Here is a 13,176-nt window from a genome sequence, read left to right on the forward strand (position 1 = left end):
GAGAATGGGAAGGCTGAGTGACGCGTTCGCCTTGCAGAAGGCCTTGGTCCTTGAGCGGGGGCCGAATTTTTATTTTTTTTTACCCTCCAGAAGGTTCTTCAGGCTTAAATGCCTCCGTCAAGGGTACAGCTGAGGAGGAGAGAGGACCCCCCCCCTCCCTTAATGCCCCCCCCACCTCCACCCACGTTCGATAACCCATAACCTGCTTATAGCTAAGCCCATCTCCACCGCAGCTGCTACATCGCTAATCCTCGACGCCGGTCGGCACGGAAACGCTGCCGTTGGGATGCAGACATAAAAAACTGTCCCCTGTCCTGGGCACAGAAACGCCCTTCAGCCCTGGAGCCGAACCGGCCCTAACGCAGGGTCTGTGGGGACCAGCACCGCAGGCAGCAGGAGGCGCCATGACCAGCACACAACCAGCACGGCTGCGCTACACGCTAACCCGCGTCTTATTCGACTTTGGACAGCGTGTTCTTATTACTTTACTGCGCATGCCGAAGGTAAATATCAGGCTCAGTGAAAACCACAGGGTCACCCATGGCACATGGACACGGGAGGCGTCAGGTTCCAAAAACCCTGGGAGGAAGGAGAGCTTAAAAATGGAAACTCCAGGACAGCAGCAGTGACTGGGGGAGGAAAGGAGGGGGGAGGGGATGCAGTCTGATGGGTCGGGGTGGGGGGGTGAGGGGGTGTGTTCTGACAGGACGGGGTGGCGGGTGAGGGGGTGTGTTCTGACGGGACGGGGTGGGGGGTGAGGGGGTGCGTTCTGACGGGGCGGGGCGGGGCGGGACACTCACGTGTTTGCGTGTGACGTTCCTCACGTCGCCCACGTACATGATGCGGCCCTGGTGCCGCACGATGCCCACAGTGATGGAGTCCTCGCACACCTCGGAGGCGATGTAGCGCTCCACCTGGATCCCGAGGTCCTTTAGCACCAGAAGCCCTGCCAGCACAGGTCAGAGGTCAAAGGTCACCGCACGCGCCCGCCAACAGGGTCCGCCGCGCGTCTGTTACGGGAGGAAACTTGGGGAACAGCGATAGATTCCAATTTTTTTTAAAAACAAACGTGACCGAGCCCTGTGGATCACCTGAGGTGGATCATGAGCTCCGTTTAGAATTTAACGAGTTTAACTGCGACTACAAACTACAAATAAATGAACTGAGAAAAACCCTTCAGCTCTTCAGGCTCAATAAATGAAAACAAACACTCCCAAAACAGCGGAGTTTCACAGAAGTACAAAACTTATCGGGGACATTTTCATTGTCGCAGTCCACATTAGCTGCAGACACACACCACGCACTGTGCAAGAGAAATCCCCCACAATGCCACGCTGCTCGTAAAAGAGGGAGGGGAAGGCTGGGACCTCACCTGTCGCGATTCCGTCAAACAGCGACAGGACTCGAATGGGTTTCCTCCTCTCAGCTGGGACCGGTGGGTAAAGCTTTGGTGGATCCTGAAAGATTAAGGCGAGAGAACAGGAGTCACACATTCCCTTTAAGAACAGGACTTACCCTCCCTTTAAGAACAGGAGTCACACCTTCCCTTTAAGAATATTTATCATTCCTTCCCAGGAGTCCAGGCGTCACACCTTCCCTTTAAGAACAAGTGTCACACCTTCCCTTTAAGAACAGGTACCCACTCCACCAAGGAGTGATGACAGGCATTACCCTTTCCCTTTCCTTAAAGAGGGAAAGCAACTGAGAAAGCCACACACAGAGTCGGTACTCACGAAGTCCTGGTCGTGGTAGGACCGTACACAGAGTCGGTACTCACGAAGTCCTGGTCGTGGTAGGACCGTACACAGAGTCGGTACTCACAAAGTCCTGGTCGTGGTTGGTCACAGTAGGACCGGTCACAGAGTGAGATACTCACAAAGTCCTGGTTGTGCTAGGACTGTAAACGGAGTGAGATACTCACAAAATCCTGGTCGTGGTTGGTCACAGTAGGACCGTACACAGAGTGAGGTACTCACAAGTCCTGGTCTGGTAGGACTGTACAGAGTGAGGTACTCACAAGTCCTGGTCATGGTTGGCACAGTAGCGTACCAGAGTCGGTACTCACAAAGTCCTGGTCGTGGTTGGTCACAGTAGGACCGTACACAGAGTTGGTACTCACAAAGTCCTGGTCGTGGTTGGTCACAGTAGGACCGTACACAGAGTCGGTACTCACAAAGTCCTGGTCGTGGTTGGTCACAGTAGGACCGTACACAGAGTCGGTACTCACAAAGTCCTGGTCGTGGTAGGACCGTACACAGAGTCGGTACTCACAAAGTCCTGGTCGTGGTAGGACCGTACACAGAGTCGGTACTCACAAAGTCCTGGTTGTGTTTGGTCACAGTAGGACCGTACACAGAGTCGGTACTCACAAAGTCCTGGTCGTGGTAGGACCGTACACAGAGTGAGGTACTCACAAAGTCCTGGTCGTGGTTGGTCACAGTAGGACCGTACACAGAGTGAGATACTCACAAAGTCCTGGTCGTGGTAGGACCGTACACAGAGTTGGTACTCACAAAGTCCTGGTTGTGGTTGGTCACAGTAGGACCGTACACAGAGTGAGGTACTCACAAAGTCCTGGTCTTGGTTGGTCACAGTAGGACCGTACACAGAGTCGGTACTCACAAAGTCCTGGTCGTGTTTGGTCACAGTAGGACCGTACACAGAGTGAGATACTCACAAACTCCTGGTCATGGTTGGTCACAGTAGGACCGTACACAGAGTGAGATACTCACAAACTCCTGGTCATGGTTGGTCACAGTAGGACCGTACACAGAGTCGGTACTCACAAACTCCTGGTCATGGTTGGTCACAGTAGGACCGTACACAGAGTCGGTACTCACAAAGTCCTGGTCGTGTTTGGTCACAGTAGGACCGTACACAGAGTCGGTACTCACAAAGTCCTGGTCGTGGTTGGTCACAGTAGGACCGTACACAGAGTGAGGTACTCACAAAGTCCTGGTCGTGGTTGGTCACAGTAGGACCGTACACAGAGTCGGTACTCACAAAGTCCTGGTCGTGGTTGGTCACAGTAGGACCGTACACAGAGTCGGTACTCACAAAGTCCTGGTCATGGTTGGTCACAGTAGGACCGTACACAGAGTCGGTACTCACAAAGTCCTGGTCGTGTTTGGTCACAGTAGGACCGTACACAGAGTCGGTACTCACAAAGTCCTGGTTGTGGTTGGTCACAGTAGGACCGTACACAGGGTCGGTACTCACAAAGTCCTGGTTGTGGTTGGTCACAGTAGGACCGTACACAGGGTCGGTACTCACAAAGTCCTGGTTGTGGTTGGTCACAGTAGGACCGTACACAGGGTCGGTACTCACAAAGTCCTGGTTGTGGTTGGTCACAGTAGGACCGTACACAGGGTCGGTACTCACAAAGTCCTGGTTGTGGTTGGTCACAGTAGGACCGTACACAGGGTCGGTACTCACAAAGTCCTGGTCGTGGTAGGACCGTACACAGAGTCGGTACTCACAAAGTCCTGGTCGTGTTTGGTCACAGTAGGACCGTACACAGAGTCGGTACTCACAAAGTCCTGGTCTTGGTTGGTCACAGTAGGACCGTACACAGAGTCGGTACTCACAAAGTCCTGGTCGTGGTTGGTCACAGTAGGACCGTACACAGAGTCGGTACTCACAAAGTCCTGGTCATGGTTGGTCACAGTAGGACCATGCACAGAGTCGGTACTCACAAAGTCCTGGTCATGGTTGGTCACAGTAGGACCATGCACAGAGTGAGGTACTCACAAAGTCCTGGTCGTGGTTGTTGGCGAAGAAGTGTTGCAGACGGGAGGGCCAGTCGTCGCGGCGCCGGAGCAGGCCGTAGAGGCTCTTGTTGCCGCACATGTAACAGTTCCACGGGTCCTCCTTGATGGCCGCCTGGGCCGCTCCTGGCCCCACCAGGAGGTCTACACACTCCACACAGAAGCACCTGGCAGGGGGTGGAGCGACCGTTAGGGGACCGGGCAACCTAGAGGTCGCAGGTTCGATTCCCAGGTAGGACCCTTGAGCAAGCCACTTGACCTGAATAGCTTCAGTATACATCTAGATGAATAAATCTAAATCTAAATCTAAAAAATCTAAAATAAAAAGTTATGCAGATCTTCTGCCAAACATCAGTAATGTGATGGAAAGTAAACCAGCGCACACATACTCTTTAGATCAGTGGTAACCAAATACAGTCCTGTAGGTTTTCACTCCAACCCTAACAAAGCCACACCTCATTCAACAGCTAGAGATCTACCATCCTGTAGGTTTTCACCTCGACCCTAACAAAGCCACACCTCATTCAACAGCTAGAGATCTACCGTCCTGTAGGTTTTCACCTCGACCCTGACAAAGCACACCTCATTCAACAGCTAGAGATCTACCATCCTGTAGGTTTTCACTCCGACCCTAACAAAGCACACCTCATTCAACAGCTCGACATGTGCTATTCAGCAGAATCAGGTGTGCCAAATTAGGGTTGACATGACAACCTACACGATGCCAGATGTCCAGGAAAACGGTTGGTTACCACTGCTTTAGAATGACGCAAGTGAAGTCATGTGGGGACCTCTTTTCGTGACCCCCAGCCCCACCCTTTTTTTTTAAAAAAAGAGGAGTTCTTACCGACAACAGTTGTTGTTGCCACACATGAGCACCTCGCGGCCCCCGCAGCAGATTGTGCAGTAGGACTGGTAGCCGTCGTCGTCGTACTGATACGCACACTCCAGGAAACAGTTCTGCGGGAGGAGACAGAGGCCCCAGGCCGTCACACGCGCCACGCCACGATCGAATGCGATGGAGCGATGGCCGGCTCGCCAGGAACCGTCACAGGCCGGGATTCAGGCCCGAGAGTGGAGGAGCTCAGGGGTTTTAGTTATGAGTGACTAACTTACGGGAGTGAAGAGTATGGAGTGTATAGATGTGTATTGTAGTATATGATATTCCATAGTAGTGTATAGTGGTGTACATTAGTACATGATATTTGTATAGTAGTGTAAAGTGGAGTATAGTAGTATATGGTAGTATATAGTAGAGTATAGTGGTGTATAGTATGGTAGTATAGAATAGTGTAAGGGCCCGTGGCAGTTCGTCCAGGCCCTGGGGGGTCTCCTCTTACCTTGCAGCTTTGGCACATGCCCCCAGTGAAGAGGGGGTGCTCCAGGGACACGTTCAGACTTCCACAGGAAATACAGATATCTGCGGAGAGAGCACAGCCCTGCATCAGCACACTCACACTGATCTGGGTACAGTGATGACTACTCCAAACTAATCTGCTGATCTGGGTACAGTCATCACTGCTGCTCACTGATCAGCTGATCTGGGTACAGTGTCACTGCTCCAAACTGATCTGGGTACAGTGATGACTGCTCCTCTCTGATCGGCTGATCTGGGTACAGTCATCACTGCTCCTCACTGATCAGCTGATCTGGGTACAGTGTCACTGGTCCAAACTGATCTGGGTACAGTGATGACTACTCCAAACTAATCTGCTGATCTGGGTACAAGTCGTCACTGCTGCTCGCTGATCAGCTGATCTGGGTACAGTGTAACTGCTGCTCACTGATCTGGGTTCAGTATCACTGCTGCTCACTGATCACCTGATCTGGGTACAGTGTCACTGCTCCAAACTGATCTGGGTACAGTGATGACTGTCTCTAACTGATCGATGATCTGGGTAAGTCATCATGTCTTATGATCTGTGTCTGTGGTACAGTGTAAGCTGCTCATGATCTGGGTTCAGTTCACTGCTGTCTCACATGATCACATGACTGGTACAGTGCACTGCCTCAAACACATCTGGTACAGTGAGACTGCCTCTCTCTGATCGGCTGAATCTGGGTAAGTACTCAACTGCTCCTACTAAATCTGTGGATCAGGTTCAGTATCACTGCTGTTCACATACAGCTGATCTGGGTCAGTAAAAAGTCTTATGCCGAGAAACAGAGTTTAGGCTTATCTTCAAAATTAAATACATACAGAACACATCCTTCATGTAAGAATTTTGTTAGTCGCTCTAGATATGCAAGTCTATGTTGTTCTAAATGTCTAAATATAAATGTAAATGATATATGTGCTGTGAGTGTCAGTGTGTGTGTGTGTGTGTGTGTGAACCACCCTTTTCGAGTGGCTTATCGTGTTTACGCTGACACTGTGTTCTCTGAAGAAGCAGCAGACACCAGACACAGCGCCGGACAACATCAAACACACCGCGAGTGGAAACAAGGCGCTCACTCTGAACAGGAAGGAGACAGGAAGTGAGCCTCGGAACTTCCTGCCTGACACATACCTTCAATGTTTCTGCATTTCTGTCTCACTTCATACACCAGTCTCTCTGAAATTAAAACAAACACATACACGACAGGGTCAAAGGTGAAAAAAAGTCAGTGAATGTACCGACTGGCTAACAGAAGACAGCGGGGCGCTATATATATATTTAAATATTTTTTTGGGCTTTTCAGCTTTATTGGACAGAACAGTGTAGAGAGACAGGAAGAACAGGGGAAGAGAGAGGGAGAGACGTGCGACAAAGGGTCGTGCGGTCGGACTCGAACCGCCGACGTCGCGGCTCGTAATGAGCACGTGGACAGTGCTCTACAGGCTGCACCACGAGACAACCCCCCAGGAACTGGGGTTTTTAACCCGGGAGGTTGCAGGTTTGAGTCCCGTGTGAACCACTGCGATTGTGCTGTACCTCGAGTCCCCTCGTCGATGATCTCCTTGATCTTGGGCTTCTCGGCTGTGCTTTTGCGGGGTTTCTTCGCGGGCGGGGGAGCGGTGTAGGCTGCCGCCTCCGGCTCCACCCACATCTCTGGGTAAACCTCCTTATAAGGATTGCGCTCCTCTGATGGAGATGGAGAGAGAGAGAGAAGGAGAGGGAGAGAGTGGGGGGAGAGTGGGAGAGAGAGAGAAAGAGAGAGACAGAGAGAGAGAGAACAAGAGGGAGAGAAAAGGAGAGAGAGAGAGAGAGAGAGAGAGAAAGGATCAGACATTTCCGCAGCACGTCATTTAGTAACACATCATCATTGCGGGTCCTGAAACAGGAAGGATTTAATTTAAAAAGCTGGTTTCTGTAGACCTGTGAGCAGCTGTTAGAGACTACAGCATGAAACACCTGCATCTGTCCAACCGGGCCGACCTTTTCTCCGATTTGGGAGGAAAAAAAGACAGAATCGCTGATGAGAGTGTCGACAGAGAGCTGGCAGGTGCAGCCTCTCTCTGTTCAGCGCGATGCTGTCTAAAGACAGCGCAGGTGTGGCCTCTGTTAGGACAGCGCAGGTGTGGCCTCTGTTAGGACAGCGCAGGTGTGGCCTCTGTTGGGACAGCGCAGGTGTGGCCTCTGTTGGGACAGCGCAGGTGGGCTCTGGTAGGACAGCGCAGGGTGCTACTGTTAGACACGCGGTGTGGCTCTGTAGGACAGCGCAGGGGAGTCCGGTTCAGCCTCAAGGCGCATTCTCCGGTTGGGAGAAGCCGAGAGGCAGCTCCTCACCAGTCACACAGAGAGCTTACCTGCGCAGAAGGAGCTTGACGGAGGGTAACGCTGCCCGACACCAACAACTCACCTCAGAAGATATGCAGAGCATAGCGGTGGAAATCCTGTTAAAACCATGTTAAAAAGCAACAAGGCTGCCTTTGGATTTCATGCCAAATTTCGCTTTTCCATTTCTGTCATCTAGTGAGGAGTGTGACTGTGTGTGTGTGTGTGGTGTGTGCGCGTTTGTCTGTATATATATATAAGTGTGTGTGCGTGCGTGCGTTTGTGCATGCCTGTGTGTGTGTGGTGTGTGTGTGTGTTTGTGTATTTGTTTGTGTGTGTGCATGTGTATGGGTGTGTGTGTTTGTGTGTGTGTCTCTGTATATATATAAGTGTGTGCGTGCGTGCGTGTGTGTGTGTGTGTGTGTGTGTGTGTTGGTGTGTATGGGTGTGTGTGTGTGTGTGTGTGTGTATGGATGTGTGTATGGGTGTGTGTATGTGTGTGGGTGTGTATGGGTGTGTGTGGGTGTGTATGGGTGTGTGTGTGTGTGTGCGTGCGTGCGTGCGTGCGTGCGTGTGTGTATGTGTGTGTGTGTGTGGGTGTGTGTGGGTGTGTATAGCGCCCTACCCTCGGGCGGTTCCAGTCCTTTAGGCCCGGTCGGCTGGAAGCCGCTCATGGCCCATTCAATCATCTGCTTGTTCTGCAGGTCCACGGATTTGGAAGTGTCAGTATCATCAGTGTCAGGGCAGGATGGGAACAGCTTCCCCGCCCGGGAACTGGCCACCTGCAGGAGGAGAGGACCGTCAGATACAGAGCGCACACACTTATATACACACACTAACACACACACTTATACACATACACACACTAACATACACACTTATATACATACACACAGGCACACTTATGCACACACACGCACACACATACACACTTATATACACACACTAACACACACACTTATACACATACACACAGGCACACTTATACACACACACGCACACACATACACACACACTTATACACATACACACAGGCACACACTTTTATGCACACACTAACACACACACTTATACACATACACACACTAACACACACACTTATACACACACACTAACACACACACCTATACACATACACACAGGCACACTTATGCACACACATGCACACACATACACACTTATATACACACACTAACACACACACTTATACACATACACACACACTCACACACCTGTAGCACTTCGTAGATTGCTTTCTTGTACATGGGCTGCTTGTTATAGGTTGGCTGGTGAAAGGCGTTGGAAAAGGAACTCAAAGGCATCAGTTTCTCCACACAGACCTGTTGAGAAAGGGGGGAGGGGGGGGAAGTTAGTCAGGGATTTTCCCATATTCTCACCCAAAAATCCCCAGCTCCCACCCACTCTGTATAACAGCTATTCCCAACCCTGATCCTGGAGATCTACCACCCTATAGGTTTTCATTTCAACCCAAAAAATCTTCAGACGATTCACTCACATTAGCTCTCAGAACACGGAGCTTGATATCCCAATATCCATGGCTATAAACACAGGTCGGCGTATGTTCATCTATCAGCTACATAGTCACCCGTTTATTACATGGTTATTACAGTGTTATTACAACATTATTACAATGGTATTAATGAAACTAATTCTGACGGTCAAAGAGCTCTTTGAAAAAACACTTCATCATTATTGCTAATATATAAAAGTACTGCTACAGGGTTAAAATGCCACTACAACCTATAGGAACTGGACTGAGTTCAATCTGCCTCACGCAAACTCAGGCAGTTAAGTAACAGCTGCAGTGTGCCAGCAATCAGGCCTTCTGAATGGTGACAATAAGCCACACTCCCGATGAAGTCGCCTGTGTTTTCTCTGACGTTCCACAGACCAGCACCTACACCGGTACCTGAGGCCGACTGCAAGTCAGCCCCTGTGATCTGCGCAGCTCACGCATCATGCTTCAGGTGTGCTTCCGTCCGTCCCCCCCCCAGCGTCCGTCCCCTCGCCCGGGTCTCCGAGCCGTGATAGGACCCCCCCCGGCTCACGTGTTACCGTGTTTACACTCGCAACATCGCAAACACGCTCAGGTCAAGGAACAGATTGGAACAGAACAAACAGGCAGAGTGAGAGAGAGAGAGAGAGAGAGAGAGAGAGAGAGAGAGAGAGAGATTGGGGGACATTGTGAATGTGTGTGAAACACTAGGAGGCAGATAAAATGAGAGGGAAGGAGAGAGTGAAGAGGTTGTTAGATCTTCGTTTTTTATCGGTTTTGGCAGCATGAATGTGTACTTCCTTGGGCCAATAAAGCAGATTTGAACTTGAACTAAACTGTGTTTGCCTTGACAATTCCTTGCCAAGTCCAAGCACACCTCTATGACTCAGCACTAACTGTGTGTGTGGTTACCTTGGTGATGCAAAACGCATCACTCAGCAGATTCTTCCACCAGGGGAGATGGATAGCTAGAAGACCCGCATGGTTTTAATTGGTGCTTTTGTTGGTGATCTTTTAACATATCACTGTACAATACAGATCAATTTACCAGCAAAAATGGGTTGTAGGGCGTAGATCCCCAGTCTTAGGTGAAGTGCAAGTGGGGGGAGGAGGGGGTGGGATGGTTAAGTGTGGGGGGGGGGGGGGGGCAGTGAAGTGCGGCAGACAGGTGTGCCTCTCACACCTGGCAGGGGGGGGCACCGAACCGGACTCACCACGGAGAACTTCCCGTCGCCGAACCACATGACCCAGCGGGTGCCCTCCGCCGCCCGGCTCCGCCCCGTCATCCACCAGGAGACGATGCGCCCGGGCCACCAGGAGAACCCCCGCAGCTTGCCCCAGACCAGCTCCCCGATCCCGAAGCCACGCCCGTCCTGCGAGCGGAGAGAGAACGGAACAGTGCCGAGGTTCTTTAGGACACGCCCACGCCGTAAAAATCCGCGAGACGAGAGTAAAACCGCGCCGCGGTGCGAGCTTCCATTAGCGGCTCTTCCTCCAGCCGATCGCCACGGCAACGCAGCTCTTAAACGTCTCCTCGTTACGACTGAACGACTGACCACCCCCACCGTCAATTTATCCTTTTAACGACAAAGTAAACACTCACTTAGGCGCCTGGCCTCTGGGAGATGCCAAGGCATATTCTCCACTGCCTGATCACGCGCCATTGATTTTATTGTTTGTTTTTCGACAAACACTGACATCGCAGGAATTGCAAGCTTTAATGAAGCCAAACCAGAAGTTCCAGATTGCACTGAACATGCTAGGTGTGGCCCAATGCTAGCTAAATATTTTACACCCTCCAGGTCACACAAAGTACTGTAGGAGAGGCAGTGACTATTTTACACCCTCATAGTCCACACACAGTACTACAGGAGAGGCAGTGACTATTTTACACCCTCATAGTCCACACACAGTACTACAGGAGAGCCAGTGACTATTTTACACCCTCATAGTCCACACACAGTACTACAGAAGAGCCAGTGACTACTTTACACCCTACAGGGCACACAGTACAACAGGAGAGCCAGTGACTACTTTACACCCTACAGGGCACACAGTACTACAGAAGAGCCAGTGACTACTTTACACCCTACAGGGCACACAGTACAACAGGAGAGCCAGTGACTACTTTACACCCTACAAGGCACACAGTACAACAGGAGAGCCAGTGACTACTTTACACCCTACAGGGCACACAGTACTACAGGAGAGCCAGTGACTACTTTACACCCTACAGGGCACACAGTACAACAGGAGAGCCAGTGACTACTTTACACCCTACAGGGCACACAGTACTACAGGAGAGCCAGTGACTACTTTACACCCTACAAGGCACACAGTACAACGGGAGAGCCAGTGACTACTTTACACCCTACAGGGCACACAGTACAACAGGAGAGCCAGTGACTACTTTACACCCTACAGGGCACACAGTACAACAGGAGAGCCAGTGACTACTTTACACCCTACAGGGCACACAGTACTACAGAAGAGCCAGTGACTACTTTACACCCTACAGGGCACACAGTACAACAGGAGAGCCAGTGACTACTTTACACCCTACAGGCCACACAGTATTACAGGAGAGCCAGTGACTACTTTACACCCTCATAGTCCACACACAGTACTACAGAAGAGCCAGTGACTACTTTACACCCTACAGGGCACACAGTACAACAGGAGAGCCAGTGACTACTTTACACCCTACAGGGCACACAGTACAACAGGAGAGCGGCGCAATTTTACCTCATACTCGGGCTCCATGTCGGAGGACTTGGGAGTGGCCTTGTCGCCGCTGACGACGGGGATCGGATCCGGGGTGGTGGCCACGGTCGGCGAGGCGGGGTCTGTGGCCTGCTGCTGGGGGGGAGGGGGAGGGGGCGGGGGGCTGGTGACCACTTCCTGTTCCTCTTTCTGAGGCTCCGCCCCCATGTTATCCTCCATCGCGTTCATCACGGCAACCAGTTGCGCCTTCTTCTCTGCCTGGAAGACAGAGAGGCGCAGAGACGTTATTTCCAGGGGAAAAAAAAAACATATCTCCCCCCCCCCCGGTTATCTCTCCAGTAATCAGTACTCACTGGGGGGTGGAGACAGACAGACACAGACACTTTAGCAGGACTACGTCAGTGACTGTTGGGGTGTTGGGAAGCATATTTATTGTTACTGTACGTATTTATGACTGCGCCGCAGGTCTAGGCTGGCATGGCTAACCTCCATTAGCGTTTTACCGATGTCTCTCGCACACTCGCTGGGGGGGGGATTCTGACAGTCAGGTCACTGGTACTGTAGTATATAACTCAGCTGAATGCACTTATCCTGTCTCACAAGGTGAGTCTCTATGGATAAGAGGGTCTTCCCCGTCAACGTAATGCTGCAATGTAAACAGCACAGCCCGTACAAAAAGGTTTTTTTTTTCTTCTGGTTATCGTTCTGGTTAGGAACACTTTGTGGGTAAGGGGGGGGTGGGGTGGGGCGGGTGGGCATGGGGGCTTTTAAACACGATTAATTGACCGATAGCTCGGGTGTCGGTCGCATCTCCCACGCTACTGCGGGCATTTTAAAATCGCGTTGTGGTTCTCCCGTGTTGCCATGGTTACCAACGCTCGGAACTTCGGCAGCGTAGCGCGTACGCTCGTCCGTGTTCCGGGAGCGTTGCTAGCCAGACGCTGCGTCACTCACCCACACACGCCTGAGGTCAATGCCCCTGTGCTTTCCCACAATGCAAGCTGCTCTACAGAGAGAAACAGCAGCTGCCAAGCGATTGCAATGTACTCTTATATAAATGAGGAGAAATGCACAGAGATGTCACTGGGTTAGTGGAAGCGATGGCATATGGCTACACACAGCCATATGTGGCCATATGCTTTCAAGTGACTCATCGATTTCAACCAATCACTGTTGTTTTCTCCGGGGAGAAAAAGCATTTTATTGGCTCAGTGACTGACCGCTCGTTGTAGTGTCTCTCTCTCTCCATGGGGGCTTGTGAAACTATACCCTCCCATCACCATATAAAAGACACAGGGGAGAAGCCCTCTTTATTGTTTTATGGCTTTTTTTAAAGGAGCGCTCTCTTCACAACCCAAGTCTCAGAGCTCGACCAATGGGGTGCTTGCCCCTGCAGACAGTTAGGCAGTAAAAAGTACCGCAGGACGTCCCAAATAAAAGACAACAGAGCAGCCTACCCAAGCGCCTCACT

The 13,176-nt window shown here is 51.3% G+C and overlaps 1 protein-coding gene across 11 annotated transcripts in view; it reads right to left on the reverse strand.

The window, feature by feature from the left end:
- The window catches only part of dnmt3ab (DNA (cytosine-5-)-methyltransferase 3 alpha b), a 147,807-nt gene that overhangs the window by 7,390 nt on the left and 127,241 nt on the right, over window positions 1-13,176 (reverse strand). For all 11 annotated transcript variants that reach the window (XM_064340696.1, XM_064340698.1, XM_064340694.1 and 8 more), the window contains 11 exons: window positions 11,727-11,963; window positions 10,196-10,354; window positions 8,698-8,805; window positions 8,091-8,247; window positions 6,683-6,832; window positions 6,278-6,322; window positions 5,108-5,187; window positions 4,615-4,727; window positions 3,751-3,934; window positions 1,373-1,457; window positions 801-946 (listed from right to left, as the gene is read on the reverse strand). In XM_064340696.1, the coding sequence (XP_064196766.1) occupies window positions 801-946; window positions 1,373-1,457; window positions 3,751-3,934; window positions 4,615-4,727; window positions 5,108-5,187; window positions 6,278-6,322; window positions 6,683-6,832; window positions 8,091-8,247; window positions 8,698-8,805; window positions 10,196-10,354; window positions 11,727-11,963 (1,464 nt within the window). The remainder of the gene's footprint in view (window positions 1-800; window positions 947-1,372; window positions 1,458-3,750; window positions 3,935-4,614; window positions 4,728-5,107; window positions 5,188-6,277; window positions 6,323-6,682; window positions 6,833-8,090; window positions 8,248-8,697; window positions 8,806-10,195; window positions 10,355-11,726; window positions 11,964-13,176) is intronic.

This window comes from Anguilla rostrata, chromosome 6 (genome assembly GCF_018555375.3).
Source record: "Anguilla rostrata isolate EN2019 chromosome 6, ASM1855537v3, whole genome shotgun sequence".
NCBI lineage: Eukaryota > Metazoa > Chordata > Actinopteri > Anguilliformes > Anguillidae > Anguilla > Anguilla rostrata.